Here is a 16,645-nt window from a genome sequence, read left to right on the forward strand (position 1 = left end):
CACAACAAAAACTCAATTCCAGGAATACTAAGACGGAAACCCTTTCTTTTTGTTTTCTGGCACACTTCACAAGTTCCCTCATTTATCCTTGAAACATCTTGTGACTGCTTTCCAGGATAGCCAAGGGCAGTCTTACACACTGAAGACCAAATGAAAAAGGTGTTGTACGGTGTGAGGGGGGGAAAGGAGGGGATGTGTGACACCCACCCTCTTCACTTGGTTCCATCAGTTCTGAGGTCAAAGCTGACCCACGCCTTTCCTGTCTCCCGTTGAGACTGGCCGTGGGGCGGGGGAAGAGTTTGGATTAAGGTCTAGGTAGAGAGCTCAAACCAAATGTGGTGCGGGAGATGTAGAAAATGCAGAAAGGAGATGGAGATTATGCAGAGGAAAGACATATATAAATACACACTTAGAGGAGCAACATGCAGGGCTGGGCTAGAGGAAGGGGAAATTAAGGAACAGACATACAGCACCTAGAGCCAAATCTTGGAATCAAATAGTATTTTTCCCCCACTTCACAGACAAGTCCAAAACTGAAACAGAGGACAGAGCCCTGCTGCTTCTCATTGCAGGCTACATCCAATAAAGTGGGGTTTTTTTTGATGTTTTGGCCTCACGGTATTAGTTAAGCCCTGAATATGGGCCAGAGAGTATACTAAGCACTGGGTTAGATGCAAGTTTGAACAGTCTATGTTCCACATGGAGCGCACAGTCTTAATTCCCATTTTACAGATGAGTTAACTGAGGCACAGAAAGGTTACATAACTTGCCCAAAGTCACACAGCAGACAAATGGTAGGGCTGATAATAGAACCCAGGTCCTTCTGACTCCCAGGCCCCGTGCCCTAACCATCAGGCCTTGCTGCTTCTCAGTGGTTGCCAACTGCTGCCCATATGTGCAGAGTTACCGTCCCTGCTGTGTTTTACTCTTCCGTTCCAGCTGAAGCTACCTTAAAGGGAAGAAGGCTGGTTTGCTTGATGGCACAGTACAAAGATTGGCCCAAAATAAGTCAGCCAGCCCTATCCCCAACCCTAAAATGAGAGTTTTCTAGAGTGGAAGGGTACCTTCCCCGTCTGGCTGAAACCACACCCGGATGGTTCCCGCTGTCTTACGGCTTCAGCGAAGCAGTTCTCAGACTCAGAAAGTCTGGATCAATACGAAACGATGAAGCAAAGCACAGAGAATAAGGTCCCCGTGGACCTTGGAACTAAGGAGGCAATTCAAATTTAAGGTGCACTGCTTCGGCGAGGAGGAGGTAGAGGCCAGAATGCCTCTCTTGCCTCCGTGGCTGTCCCCCTTCCTTCTCCTCTTTAGAATTTTGGAATTTTCCCCTTTAGACCATGAAGAATGTATTAGGTGATTCTATCCCTGCCAAGCTGGGAGCCCAGAAGAACTGCTTAAGACTCACCCCACACTCCTAAAAAACGCCTTTGATTCCCAAGACCTGCCGAAGCCACGGAGCAGGAGACCTCGCTCACCAGCCTCCTGTGGGAAAACCCCGCCACAGCGTTTCCGGGCCAAAGCGAGGTCTCTTCGTCCCGGGGCCGTCAGCCTCGGATCACCCCGTGCCTTCCCAGGGCCTGGGATTCGTACCTCGGCAAGCTCCTGTTCACTCATGTTGGCAGTAGAACTAGCTTTCTTCCCAGAGGTCTGCTCGCTGTCCGCGGCGGTTCCGTCTCCTTTGGCGTAGCTGTGGACGGTGAGGACCCCAGGTGGGCTCTGGGTCCGCTTGGGGAGCGGCTCGGCGGTCTCCGAGTCTGAGGAACCTGAATCTGCCCCACGTTTGCAGCGAAAGCCGGAGGTGCCGCTCTCCTTCGAGGGAGGCGGGGCCGGTCCCCTACCAGCAGCAGCAAGGTTCACAGAGTTGGACACGGAAAGGTCCAAGGCAGCTGCCTCTTGCTCTTCTTCTTCCTCCTCCTCCTCCAGTTTGACATTTTTGAGCTCTTCAAATTTCACCTCTGTGGAGTCGGGATAATCTAAAACCAACACACACAACTGTCTTAATCACAGACAGCAGGCCAATGCCTCTCTGAAAATCACCTGAGTAGAAAAACAAGGGCCACAGACTGGCAAGAAAGAGGAGCCAGAATCTGCTCCCAGAGGACCCTGAAAATTGGGTCAGCAGAGACTCATGCTTTCTTCAAGCCTACTAAATGGGTGGAGTAGAAAACTCTGCAAGGATCTGTGGCAGAACGGTGTGGTTATATGAAGAAAGGAGGTTCTTTGGCAGAGTGAAAGGGAGAAATAAAAATGAAGATCAAACGAGGTATTTCCACAAGTTGGTAGTTTCTCCGGGAGAGGGGAAAGGACAAAAAACATCCGAAGTTTTAAAAAACACAGAGGCTCTAATGTGTGCTGGCACACCTCTGCATCAGCGACAGAGAAGCCAAAGGTAACTCTGGCCATTCAATGCAGAGAGAGAAGACTGGGTTGATGCAGTCGTCACAACACCTAAAATGCTGGATTTGAGCTCGGAAACTCAAATCTGAGTTGGGACATGGGAGATTCTGCCTTTGGAATCAGACAAAACCCAGGGCAAAAGCTACCGAGCTGTTAGATGTTAGACGACAGATTGGGGGCTTCTGGATAAACGGCTCACCTGGTAAAGTGGGGTCATCTTCACCTTGCCGTACAGGCTCACTGGTGGGCTTCACAGCATGAACGCCGGTTGTCTGTCTCTCTTCCACCTCAAACTGCCCAGGATTTAGCTCCTCTTTTGGAAAGGCCTCACTTTCACTCACCTCCTGAGGCACTTCCAGACAGACACGGTGCCTCTTTGTTCCTATTCGGTGCTTGGCGAGGCTGTAAAAAGGCACAAAACCACTTCTCAGAAAGATCACTACTCATCTGCAGCCCATTAGCGCTCTGGTTTCCTTTACCACCTCCCTGTTCTTTGACTTCTGTCCACATGAGCCACTCAGAAACATTGGCCAAGCACAATGATGAGGCTAACACTAAATAGGCCACCCAAAGCCTCATCCCCATTAGACTGAAAAGCTCCCCGGTTGTTCTACTCTCCCAAGTGCACGGTACAATCCTAGGCACTTAAACACCTCTGATTAATCGATCATCTCCTACTAAGTGCTCCTTCTTTTGTACAAAAATTGGATTCTTTCTTGGAAGCTGAGCCTTGAACTACTCTCCCCAATTATCCCAGCAGTGAGGGCGTAATGCACTAAACAATGCCCGCGATTTCCAGTTCTGTGTCCCCCGGACAAGAGGTGGTCTAAAGACGTTATATGGGGAGGTAAGTTTGCATGTGGTCAATGCCAAAGGAGCAGTTCACACATGTGCTTAAGTTCTTCTCCAGGTTGACTTCACCTTCCTTTTCCACTGTGTTTTCTTGATCTGAAACTAGTGACTGCAGTAGTCTCCTACCTGCCACTATCAGACGTTATCACCCGAGGCTCCCAGAATATAGCGCCTCGAGCCCGGCCTATCGGCCTAGAAGGAGCTGCTGCTCCCGGTTTCCGGATTTACCTTCTCTTTTGGTCCACCTCATCCTTGGCCCCTGCTGCTTCCATTTCGTCCCCACAGTCCTTCCCGTTCTTGCTCTTCTGCTGGAACTCCCCCCTGTGGAACTCGGCAGCCTCAGGGGTCGGCAGAGTGTGGTCGATGACGGACACGTCCTTTCCCGCTTTCCACAGCTTATAGCGCTCTGGCTGGAACTTCCTCACGAAGACATCCATGGAGATCTTCACCATGTCCTTCCTGCATGAGCACTGCACCACACAAATGCCTTGTTGGGGAGGGCTGCCCAACCAAACTGCCCCATCCCGCCCCTCCCACCCACACCCCACTCTCTTTTAAAGGGCAAAGAAGAGAGGGGTCAGATTTCTGGTGGGGGGGGAGGCTGATCTTAAAACTGGAGAAGCCTGTTCCTCGAACAAGTAAGAAATTTTGCTATTTGAAGAGGATGGTGAAGAAGGGAGAAAAGAACCTCCCCTCTTTCAGCCCCACCCACCCCTAAACAAGATCCCTGGTCATCTTGCTTCCTGCCCAAGTCCTAGGCTTAACTTCCCAAACATACTCAGGACTACACACTTGAAAGCAAATTCCCCTAAAAAACTGTTCTTGCAGATATGAAAATTGGATTCTTTCTTGGAAGCTGGGCCTTGAACTACTCGCTCTCCCCAATTATCCCAGCAGTGAGGGCGTAATGCACTAAACAATGCCCGCGAACTGTTTACCAGCCCACCCTTCCCTCTGTCATTTCTAACCTGTAAGACAGAACAGGAAAGACAGCTACCAATTTTTTTACAATTGAAATGGGGTTTTTTTGGCACTTCTTAGATTGTGATCCCAAAGCAGGACAGGGACTGTTTCTAATCTGGTCAACCTGGATCGATTTCTGTGTTTAACATATTTTGGAGTAGGCACTTAATACCACAATTACTATGAACACCTAGCTTTTCACCAATTATATTAAAAAGTCATCACCTAAGACATGTTCACTAGCAGTACAAGCTTAAAAAGAAAAAGAGTAAAGGAATAAATGAATCACTTCCTTGTGAAACTGGTCCTTGGGGAGAAGCCCTGCTCCTTATTCCTTCCAAGTACTGAACCTTCCCGCTATGGCTGATCAACTTGTCAGAGAGATTGTTCTCTAGCTTGGTTAAGAACCCTAATGCCTTCCAAGAGGTTTCTTTAATCCCAAGTTACCTGGGAATACTGACCTAAGCATCAAACTCTTTGATCCTCTTTTTTACAAGTCATAAAGGAAACTGCTCTCTTTTCCAAACGGTGATAATAATGATGGCATTTAACAAGTGCTTACTATGGGCCAAGCACTGTTCTAAGCACTGTGGTTGATACAAGGTAATCAGGTTGGACACGGTCCCTGTCCCACAAGGGGCTAACAGTCTTAATCCCCATTTTATAGATGAGGGAACTGAGGAACAGAAAAGTTAAGTGCCTTGCCCAAGGTCACAGAGCAGATGGGTGGTGGAGCCAGGATTAGAACCCGCATCCTCTCCTCTTGCCACTATGTCACGCTCTGGTTAAAGGGACCGTGCCTAGGCCAATTTCTGAGGTTAAAAGAAGGCAGGGAAGATGATCCGTTTCTGACCAATGAACCGAGTCCTTCATATTCACTTGGCTCCTGGAAACTCCCATCACTTCTGTCCAACTTCAAATCTGGAACTAAAGTACCATATTGACAACCCAGATAAGACTGGGATAAGGCAACACACTCAAGAGAAGGCTGCTGAAAGCAGCCCTTGCTGAGCATGAGGTTTTGCTCCTGAGCCAGAGTCCTAGAAGGTCTGATCCCTTTGAGGGACTGTCACCAATGTGCTGTGCTTTAGAGAGGGCACTTCCCGATAGAAATCCTTCACAGTTAAAAGAATTGAAGTCGTAGAGTATGATTTGTACATTCCAAGCACTTAGTACAGTGCTCTGCACAGTAATACTGTTGATTGAATATCTCCCCTAAGTGGGTTCTCTGCAACTGAATTTCATTTTACAGCAGATTCTTTTCGGGGACTCTCCACCTCAAAAATTCAGTAGTGGCTTTATGAAGGGAGGGAGAGAAGAGGGGGGAAAAAGAGCTTCCCCATCCAATTTTAAGATTTTGGTTTAAGACTTAGAACACCATCTCTTTCATTTTTTATGAACAAAATCTCTGGATCTTGGATCCTAACCTGGCCAGAGGCTGGAATACAGAGCTGCACATCGCTGGATTTCCAAATGGCAAATGAGTGGTTAACCTATACAGACTTTTAAATAAAAGAAGCCTAGAGCCAAAGAAAAGTAAGACTCACCAGCACAGACTGCTTGCCGTATTCTATCCATCGGAGGGTGGCAAAGTTAGTGGACTCAGCACAGTTGAAGCCATGGTTGAAGCCAGCATGATAACCATAAGGAAAAGTGATCATGAATTCTCCAGCTTCTTGAGTCACCTGGAACAGAGGAAGCCCTCAGACTTTAAAAGGGGCCATCGCCTGTCATTTTTTTAGAATAAACAGAGACTCAGTGGAATTCTACTACCCTCAGGACAACGTAGTTCCCAGGAAGAAGGTTGGATTTCTCTGACTGGGCACTAAACTGATGGGAGAGTCACATCTCTTCCGAGAGGCTTTCCCCCGGCTCGTCCTCCATTCTATGTCATCTATGCCCTTGGATCTGTGGCTTCCGGGCATTTGATATTCACCCCACCCCTAACCCCACAACACTTATGTACTTATCTTTAAATTATACGCTACAAACTATTTATATTAATGCCTGTCTCCCCCTCTAGACTGTAAACTCAATAAGGGCAGGGAACGTAACTGCTAATTCTGCTGTACTATCCTCTCCCAAGCGCTTAATACGGTGCTCTAAGCAAAGTAAATGCTCAATAGATACTAACTGAAAGGAGCAAGTCCTACATTTAAAGCAAGAAGCTACAGAGAGCCTCCGTAGAATACATGGATCCTCAAATGCTTTCTCATTGTGCCCGAGCTCATCTATCTCGCCGCCAAACCCTTTCCCATGTCATCTTCCTAAGCTTGGAACTCTCTTCTACTCCATATATACCAGACCACTCTCTCCATCTTCAAAACATTATTAAGGTCACATCTTTTCCAAGAGGCCTTCCCCAATTAAGCCTTTTTTCCCCAGCTCACTCTCCCTTCTGCATCATCTATGCGCTTGATCTGTGGACATTTGATATTTGCCGTAGCCTCACCCCCACAGCACTTCTGCACATATTGTTAAATTATATGTTATAAATTATTTACTCATATTAATGTCTGTCTCCCCCTCTAGGCTGCAAGCTCATTACGGGAAGGGAACGTTTCTGCTGATTCTGCTGTCTCCCAAGCGCTTAGTACAATGCTCTGCACATAGTAAGTATCCAGGAAAAACGACTGATGTTAACCTACCGATTCTGGTGAGTCTCCCTGAAAGTTAAAAGGCCTCCCAACCCAACGGTGCTGCTCTATCGCACAGACCCTACACCTCCGCCGTCCCCTGTCATCCCTGCGCATCCCTTCCGTGTCCGGGCAAGCCGAACCCAGGGGAAGTTGCTAGATGGAGTAAAATCTAAAGAAATTAAAACCAGACCTGCCAACTTCGGGTGATTACCGAAAATGGAGACCTACCTGACCAGGGTTAGACCCACCTTATCAAAGGGTATGCCGTATTTCTTCAGAATTGATGGCGAGATCAGAGTCATCTTATGACGCAGAAAGGCCTCACAGCTTTGAGCGCTCCCGGGAAAGAAACCTGTTCCATGAAATTCAAACACATATGAGCAAAATATTCTAATCCAACAGTTAAGGTAGAAGTGCAGTTTTCTTCATCAGTCATCCGTATCTCTTAAAAAGAGGTGCCTTTGCTGTTGTTTTTTATATGAGGGATGAACCTGGGCTCATTTTTCAGTGGTAGTAAGTCATAATAACTTACACGTTTGGAGCACCGACCTGAAAGACCAACAGGCCCGCTGTCGGTACGCATGTAGCAGTCATGTTCATTTATTAAGGACTAAAACACTAAGGGTAATAAAGACGTCCATGTACATTACACCACTACAAAAGTCACTCAGTCTTAGAACCGAGGAAGCGATCAGAGGATTCATCAGGAGCGTCTCAGCCCATCTTCACAAACAGGATTAAACACTTTGGCTCTGTGGTGATGGATTATGGGGGCTACTTCTAGGGCTCATTCTAACAGACTATTGGTGGTACGTGGGTGATTCTTCGTTCGGCCTGTATGATTTCTTTCCTTGGGCATGTAAGATAGGCGTGTACATTAAAATTCACCTTTAATATTGTCAGGGGTTACATTGAATATTACTGAAGAACGGGATCCAAAACCTAAGTCATTTTGGAGGGGTTCACTCCTCCAAGCTACACTCTGGAGCGCTTCATACGGGCTCCATACGGTCTCACCCAGAAGGGCATTTTGTAGTCTGGCCAACAGATGCTTTAGTTTGAGCAAATCAGTGGACTAGAACCCCAGCTGAAGCCAAAATCCAACCAATGTGGGTCCGGCAAAGTGTGGCAGGCCCGTTGCTTCTTGGACTGGTCCCACTCGGGCCTGGCCCGGCTCCTGAGGAATCCGGAATGGCTCACCGATGTGCAGCGCTCCTCGATCCCAAGGCCCCCGTGGCTGAATCCATAATCCCCAACAGGCCCCGGATCATCCTTCCAACGCCCACCCCTGGGGTACCTGAGTCCCGGCAAGGTTCTAAAGTGGGCACCCTACAAGGGGTTACGGCTCGAGGAAAGGAGGGCTTAGTATTACCTTTGGCCAGGCGTTCCAGACGCTTGCCGTGCTCTGGAGGAATGGAATACCTGCAATCACATAATAGCACACAGGGGGGAATTTCAGTTTATGCACGATAAAATCATTACCACCTCTAATGTAGAAACATTCCTTTGTAAAGACTGTCTTCTAAATTTAGTCCCAGCCCATATATCCCGCTGCCTGACACTGAGTCTTGAGCACTTCCATTTTAAAAGGGCAAACGCACAGACAGTAAGACAGTATTTCTTAAAAAAAAACCCTTTTCCAGGCCTGAGACTTCCCTTCTCACTACGATTTAAATTCAGTGTTTTAGGTATGTTGGGAGGTGGAGGGGAAGATAGCCCTATACACAGTTCAAAACACTGTGAGCCTTAAATTATTTAATCTTTCAGCCTAAGGATTTTATATAAACACAGGTAGGACGGTGACTATGAAAAGAAAAGAAAATATGTCTAAGAGTTCTCAATTCAAGGAAATCTACCTCAGACTTACGTTTCTGTCTGCGAGTGTAGTCTTCAAGGAAGGAAAAGCTGCAAGACACGTAAAGGGGCAGGCCCGGCATTTTTGCTGACAGAAAATATTAGAGAGTTTCAGTGGCATCAGGTCCAGTCTCCAGCCATCAAGGGCAGTCAATCAGCCAGTTTAATTTTTGGAAAAAACATCTCCAGAGATGGAGGTGTTACAAATCTCACTTCAGAGCCTGGTTCGGTTTAGAACCAGAGTGGCAATCATGTCATCTGTCTAAATGACCTAACACCAGTTTTGAGTTGAACTAAATTCATTTATTTTAGGACACAGAGAGCTGGTCAGCATCCTTCTCAGGAAACCCTTTCATTGTATATATTTGAAACAATCAGGTCACCCTTCAATCTTCTCTTTGGGTGCCTTAACCATTCCAACTGCTCTAACCTAACCTCTTGGGGCCTATCGTACTTCCCTTCAATTATTTTTGAGGCTCTTCTCCACGCCCTCTCTAGTTTCTCATGAACTTTAAAAGAAACCACAACCCCCCCCCCCGCCCCAAATAAAATCATAAAATAAAAAAATACAGGCTCTGACACTGGAAACAATCCTGGATTATGTATGCACAGAGATTGAGTTTCTAAAGGTGGTCACAAATTGGTAGGGTATTTTCAGTTGGCAGACTTTCAGCTGTCCCTACAAGCTAACCTGCCTTACCTCATTCTCTTCTGTATTTGTGTTCTTGGCTTTTTATCCTCATGTTTAATGTTTACCAGAATGGACTTAATTGGGTTTTTTCCTCTTTTCCACGCTTGCTGTTTCCAATTTTATGAAGACCCCTTTGAATTTTAATCTACCTCCTCAGCTGTTTACTAATAGACCTGATGAATAGTCTCAATTCCTAACCCACATTTTTGAGAAAGTACTGAACAGAAAAAAAGAGGAAAAGAAATAGCAGGGGGGCCTTTTTTCTTGACAATGTCAGAAACTGAAGGCAAACATTACCAGGATTTGGGTTCCCCGAAGTGCAGATAGTTGATGCTGTACAGATCCATGTCCTCTGTGTGCCAGGCAAAGGAAGTCTTCCACATGCCAAAATAGAGGTAGGGGGTGTTCACTCCTTCAATGGTTATCCCACTCTCATTCTCCACCACGTCCAGGATTGTGTTCAGCCGGCCGATATTCCATTCGTCCACGTGCTGGAAGATTTTGGTTTTTTGTTTTTTTTTTAAAAGAGTCATAGTCAATGTAGAAATGGCGTCATAGACTGTCAAGCATCAACAAGTGTAGGGTTCAAAAAAGGTATGTTCCCAGAAGTCAGTATGTACTCAGGACGAAGGAGTCTCTCGCCGCTTTGTGGCTTTGCTCAGACCTTATCCAAGGGCTTAATACAGTGCTCTGCACACAGTAAGCGCTCAATAAATACCACCGACTGAATGCAAATTTAAAGATGATGCTAGCTGCTTTGCTGAAAGGTCAAAAATAGACCCGAGGTCAGAGAACTATCCCTATTAAACTTAGGCTTCGCTAAATTCAATAGAGATACATGCAAGTACTATTTAACTGACACTAATATGTAGAGGGTGAAATTATATTTAATCATATATATGTTAATAAGTCAAGAAGTAGGGCCTAGTGTAAAAAGCCTGGGCACCAAAGGACCTGGTTTCTAATCTTGGCTCTGCCGGTTGCCTGCCGCGTGACGTTGGGCAAGACGCTAACTTCTTATTATGCTTCTCTGGGCCTCAGTTAACTCATCTGTAAAAATGGGAATAAAAATACCTGTTGCCCCTTCCCCTTAGACTATGAGCCCCAGATGGGACACAGACTGTGTCCCCCATCAGACTGCACTTCATCTACCCCAGCACACTGCTAGACACAAAGTGCTTAACAAATACCACATTTTTATATATAATTATATTATACATATATAAGCCAGGGGAGATTTTAGTAACTTGAATAAATATCTGTTTCAATCATCTGATCAGTTTTCTTAGTTATTTTTGTGAATGTATTTAACCTCTTTGTAAACACAGCACTGGATTTAGGGATGATCGAGGCTGAGTCTGAATAAATCTGGCTTATTCTCAAGAAGAAGTTTCCACAGCCTTAATGAATTCCCTTCTTCCCCAAAGTACCCTGGGAAAGATCTGTCAGCCACATCTGAACAGCATTTGAGTACCTTCTCTGTCCTTAAGTGCTTGGAAATATACAACAGAAGTGAGACACTGCTTTGGACCTGTGGAGTTTACAATGTAATAGGGGCAGGAGGGTAGAGAAGGGATCCCTGGAGATTGTTGGAAGAAGAAGTGAAGGAATAATAATGATGATAATGATACGTGTCCAGAACAAATATACCCCCAAATGAAGGATAAGGACCCACACACACCTGTCCTGCCTGTCCGACTGGCTCTGGTGCTCGGGGAGATAACCCTGGCAGCAGTTATTTCCTAAGAGAGACTGGCTTCCGGGGCTTGGGAGTGCCTGAGTTGGGACACAGAGATAGGCAGCTCAAGACCTACAAAGGGGACAGTCTCTGACAAAACTATCTGGGACATCAGAGAAGCTTCCAAGACCCAAAGTGTGCAGGACGTCCTGGCCAGAGTTCAGGGCCTCGACATCTCCTCCGCCTGGTCTGCGAAAGCCAGCGGAAAGCAGGATGTTCTTAGAAAGGGGGCGGAAAGTTACAGGCCTGCAACCAGCAATTTGGTAACTTAAGAAAATAGTGAAGGGTACTGATTTTACTACCTGACAGAAGTATGGCATGGTAGCACATTATACTGATCTGCAAGACTGGCTAAGATTCCTGGAAACAAAGCAGAGTACGGACAAGGGCACGATACGCATATTCTTTCAGCAAAAATTGCACATTTACCCCCACTTTGCCAAGAAGACTCCATCCATGGAAAAGAGTGAAGGTAAAAGAGTAGAGAAAGGTCCACAGATAGGCTATTTCCCCCTATACCTATTTTAATGTCTGTTCTCCCCACGTAGACTGTAAATTCCCTGTGGGCAGGGATCACAACTATTGAACTGTACTTTCCCGAGAGCTTGGTACAGTAGTCTGCACACAGTGAGCACTCACATAATCAATGACTGAAGCTGGGGAAAAAAGACAAAAACCAAAAAGTCTCCAAATTTGGTTAGGTTACTTATACTAATACGCGAGGCAGGTGGGAAACCCAGCACCCTCACACTTGGGGCATATAAACGCAGGTTCTAGAGTAGCAATTTACTAACATCTTGCTAAACTTCCTATCCTGTAATTCTGCCAGTTAGCCAAGTAGCTTGACAGCAGCGTTTACAAAACAAAGACGGGCTTAAGGAGCCAGATGGAAACTGAGGTTTTATATCACCTAAAAGCAGTCAGTGTCTGATTTACAGGGAACTTGAGAACACTCCCAGGGCCAAACCATATATTACTTCTAGGTATGGGAAAGGCGGCGGTTGTCTCTATATTCACCAATTCAATGGCTACTGATATTCGAATCCTTCATATGTAATCTATTAGTAGCATTTTTTTTTTGGCACTGTAGAAGAACCCTAAACATCCTCCTCGGAAATCATATCAGGAAAAAACTGACTTAAAATGGAAGCAGGAAAGGCATAGGCCTGACTTGTCAGACAGTATCTGAATCAGCAGGATCTAGAAGTGGGTGAATGTACAATACTTGCTGATGAAAAAGACAGCTGTGAGGTAATACATGTTCACAGGCAAGGGAAGTGGTTAAATCTCTAAACCCTGTTATCTCTAGCCCAGAGAAGTAGTGTCTTGTTTAGATTGCCTCTCACATTCCTAATCCCATGATAATTTCAAAAACCAAAACAAAAACCCCCAGATACACTTACTTCCAAAATGACAACTAAATATATCAGGGCAATCTATCCCTATTTTAGAAGCGGTTTGGAAAAAAAAGGAAAAATGAGACCTCTTCCAACCGGTGGGAAGTGAGATACAAAGTGCATATTCAATGATGAGGCAAAACTAACCCGAAAGCGAAATGATCTCCGCGCAACTATGGAAACATTCTCCGTCACGTACCTTATCGTACAGTGTACCATTCACATCAGCACCGTATATGGGGGCATTAAATGTAAGGTTTTTCCAATATTTTCGTTCGAGGTCTTCAAACTCACTATACCGTGGGGTACAGTACCTTGGGAAATAAAAGGAAAACTTGATGACCTGGAGTCTTCCCAGTTCAGCAACACACCACAGCAGTCAATGAATGGTATTTACTGAGTGCAGAACACTGGACATCAGAAACAAAGGACACAATCCCTGCCCCTAAGGAGCTTAAAATCGCCCAACACAGAATTACAGCAAGCTGCCCTGCTACCCACCTTCCTCTACTCAGGAAGAGAACAGCCCCAAACTGCTAACTCCCAAAAGGAATGAGTTTTCCAATCTCTAAAGAACTTCTAAGTGTCAGAACACCCTACCTTCCCGAGATAACAGGTCGCAGTCTATCACAGTGTCACCTGCAAACACCTCCCCATCTTTGGCCACCCCCGGACCGGCAAAATAAAAATCTTCGGACCGCTGCCGCGTCAACCAGAGGAATCGACCATCACTCACTTATCGTTGTTGGCTATTTTGCGAAACTCTCGAACGGTCATCGCTTTCTTCTGAATATTATATTGGGTAAAGAGGCCCGACTGACCGGTCACCACCTGCTGGATAGGGGCAGGGATGACTAAATCATCAATATCATCATAGCAAGTGCGTGGTTTCCACTCCTTCGGAGGAACTACCTGCAGGGGAAACAGCAAAGAGAGATAAAGATCGGGCACCTGAAAATTCAACCCAGAGAGACGTTCTCTGTCCTAATATGAGCCGACCTGAAAGCAAACCCCGGTAAAGTTCACTACAGAATTACTAACTTGGGCTACTGAAATAGGGAACTAGAAAGGACTGGATTTGAAAGGAATGGAACTATTCTAGCACTGTCCAAATGCAACAAGATCATTTTAAAGCTTTGAGACAGTGAGTTCTAACCTCAGACAGCTGGAAACGGTGTTTGAACATCCTGCCCACAGTGGTTTATACATCAGCTGCAGCGGTGTTCAGAAAGCTTGATTCTCAGCTAGATGAATTCCTAAATTGTTGATTCCCTTCTACAGATCATTTTAAAAACATCTGAAGCTAGAACCAATTGGGTAGTTAAGTAATTTGGGGGAGTTAGGTGACCTTTTTTTCTCCACCATAATTTAGATGGAGCCGGAATTCACTTAAAGGCTTTTATGGCCATCTTTCATCCGGTATTTGGTTTAAAAATAAATAAAATTCCTTGGGTTTATTGGTCCAGGTCTAATTTAAAGACCTAATGCTTTGGAAGGTTCTGCTGCCTCAACCATAATTTAATCCCGTACTGGAATCAAACAGGCTGCAGGAACAAGTTTCTTCTGGCACACCCAATCTCTCCCACTCACCTTCGCCAGCCCGGCCCGGTGAGCTCCTTGGGATTCTATGTAGGCAATATAGCGACTGAAATTACGGAACTCCTCCATGGTGGGATAAAAAGTCATTATCCGGGCACTGGGATTCAAGCTCTCAGACTCTGAAGCCATTTTTCTTCTCCTTTGATGTCACTTTGTCCAGGTGAAAATCTGCAAGAAAAGGTACAGCGATAAAAAACTTAAATGTGTGAATATCCCCAGAGCTTGCTGGGACAAGTGTCAAGAGCAGATGCTCAAACTCGGGGTCAAGATTTGGGGGTCTCGAAAAACTTCTAAGAAAGAGCGGAAGAAATGGACCGGGTTAGAAAACACGTGACCCACACGGACTTAGGGTCGGCAAGGCATTTCTGCCGAAAAAATGACCAGAGCGATCTAGGATTACGTAAAGCCTTAATATGGTCCTCTACTCACTTAAAAGTCACACTCTGTGTTTTCACTACCACCTGACAATGAAAGAACTAAGATACGCTACAACCAAAAGCGAAACTGGAGAGTTTAATTGCCTACATGGTGCGCAGGAAGGGGGAAAAAAAACACCCAACCAAATAGCACCCACGACTAGTTTTGAAATGATTCCAAGTGTCACTCTGATGTATATAGTAGGTTTCGAGGGCAAGGATAACAGACTCCAACTGTGGGGTCGAAACTCGGCATTAGGTTCCGAATGCCGCTGGCCTGGAGTACCCCTGCCTCAAGACTTAGGCGGACATCCCGGCTCCCCCACTTCTCAGCCGTGTGACTCTGGGCGAGTCACTTCTCTGTGCCTCAGTTCCCTCATCTGTAAAATGGGGATGAAGACTGGGAGCCTCACGTGGGAACCACCTGATTACCCTGTATCTACCCCAGCGCTTAGAACAGTGCTCTGCACTTAGTAAGCGCTTAATAATAATAATAATGGCACTTGTTAAGCGCTTACTATGTGCAGAGCACTGTTTAAGCGCCGGGGTAGATACAGGGTAATCAGGTGGTTCCCACATGAGGCTCACAGTGCTCTGCACATAGTAAGTGCTTAATAATAATAATAATAATGGTATTTAAGTGCTTACTATGTGCCAAGCAGCGTTCTGAGCGCTGGGAGGATACAAGGTGATCAGGTCGTCCCCCTGGCGCTCACGGTCTTCATGCCCCAGATGAGGTCACTGAGGCACAGAGAAGTTATGTGAGTCGCCCAAAGCCCCACAAGCTGACAGGCGGCAGAGCCGGGATTCGAACCCATGACCCCCGACTCCCAAGCCCGGGCACTTTCCACTGAGCCACGCCGCTTATTTCAAAGGCGGAGCCGGCTTTGGAGTCCGAGGTCATGGGTTCGAATCCCGGCTCGGCCACTTGTCAGCTGTGTGACTTTGGGCAAGCCACTTCACTTCTCGGTGCCTCAGTTCCCTCAGCTGTAAAATGGGGATAAAGACTGTGAGCCCCACGGGGGACAACCGGATTCCCCTGGGTCTACCCCAGCGCTGAGAACAGTGCTCGGCACATAGTAAGCGCTTAACAAATACCACCATTATTATTATTACTAACTGTGGTTTGGTTTGTTCTCCCAGAAGCCACCGGGGTTCGAGGCCTGTGCTCTTCTTGACGACTCCAGGGGGGGCTTATGATGATGCGCCTGGAGGCTGAAGAGGGACGATGAGGGGATTTAAAAAAAAAAAAAAGAATTAAGAATTAAAGCCCCTTCAACAGAGCTTCCACTTCGGGGGCCACAGGCTAGCCAGGCTTGGGCCTCCCCTAACCCTCTTGGCCATGGTTGGGCACATCCCGTTCCCACCCTTTTCTCTCCCCTTTCCAGGCTGTTCCTCCGGTTAATTCCTGCTCCTCGCCACCTTTCCTGACATCCTTACACACACCCACCCTTTTTCTTTTCTTTTTTGCCTTTTTCCCACCCCAACCCCCTGCTCCTTCCCCGTAGGGACTCGGCCTACGAAGGCCCCTGGCCACAGCAGGAAGGAGAGAAAACAGGTCCCGGCGGCCCGGCCCCCCGGCGCTCATTGGCCACTAGGGGATTGAAGGGACCAATCGCGAAGGCCGGGGCTGGAACCCGCGTCCCCCATTGGCTGGAGCGCCTGTCTGTCAACGCCCGCTGCGCGCACCGCCCCCCCCCACCCCCCGGACGCTCCGGTCTTTCCTTCCCCTCCCCCACCCGGCGGGCCTTGCGGTCAGCGCCGGGGCCGATGGCGGGAAAAGCCACCGATCCCGCGTGTTCTTTACCGACAAGCGGCCGCTCCGCCGAGGCCCGTTCGCCGCCACAGGCGCCGGCCGCCCCGCCGCTGGTCCCGTCGCCTCGGCGAGGTAACTCAGCCCCGCCTCTCGTCGGCCTCCGCGCAGCCGCGGCGCGTCCCGCCCCGCCGGCCAATCACCGGCCGGCCGGCCGCCTCCTGCCAATCAACGAGCTCCCTCCCGCCCTCCGCCCGCTCGCAGCCAATCGCCGAGGGCCGTGGCTGTTGCCAGGAGGAGGCACCCGCCCGATTGGCCCGCGGGCCTTGAGCGACGCGGGCCT

At 47.3% G+C, this 16,645-nt stretch overlaps 1 protein-coding gene across 2 annotated transcripts in view; it reads right to left on the bottom strand.

Annotated features, from left to right (window-relative positions):
- Positions 1 to 16,432, bottom strand: part of KDM4A (lysine demethylase 4A) — a 32,296-nt gene extending 15,864 nt beyond the window's left edge. The window contains exons 1-11 of one of the 2 annotated variants that reach the window (XM_007667162.4): positions 16,357 to 16,432; positions 14,125 to 14,301; positions 13,271 to 13,446; positions 12,734 to 12,848; positions 9,697 to 9,890; positions 8,227 to 8,276; positions 7,103 to 7,206; positions 5,763 to 5,900; positions 3,481 to 3,722; positions 2,600 to 2,802; positions 1,594 to 1,976 (exon numbers count right to left, since the gene is read on the bottom strand). In XM_007667162.4, coding sequence (XP_007665352.1) covers positions 1,594 to 1,976; positions 2,600 to 2,802; positions 3,481 to 3,722; positions 5,763 to 5,900; positions 7,103 to 7,206; positions 8,227 to 8,276; positions 9,697 to 9,890; positions 12,734 to 12,848; positions 13,271 to 13,446; positions 14,125 to 14,262 — 1,743 coding nt within the window. In that variant the 5' untranslated portion in view covers positions 14,263 to 14,301; positions 16,357 to 16,432. Of the gene's footprint in view, positions 1 to 1,593; positions 1,977 to 2,599; positions 2,803 to 3,480; positions 3,723 to 5,762; positions 5,901 to 7,102; positions 7,207 to 8,226; positions 8,277 to 9,696; positions 9,891 to 12,733; positions 12,849 to 13,270; positions 13,447 to 14,124; positions 14,302 to 15,669; positions 16,000 to 16,356 lie in introns of those variants that run through there. The other variant, XM_001507334.6, reaches the window with a different exon arrangement.
- Positions 16,433 to 16,645: the final 213 nt, after the last annotated feature.

The sequence above is a fragment of the Ornithorhynchus anatinus genome, chromosome 18, assembly GCF_004115215.2.
Source record: "Ornithorhynchus anatinus isolate Pmale09 chromosome 18, mOrnAna1.pri.v4, whole genome shotgun sequence".
Classification (NCBI taxonomy): domain Eukaryota; kingdom Metazoa; phylum Chordata; class Mammalia; order Monotremata; family Ornithorhynchidae; genus Ornithorhynchus; species Ornithorhynchus anatinus.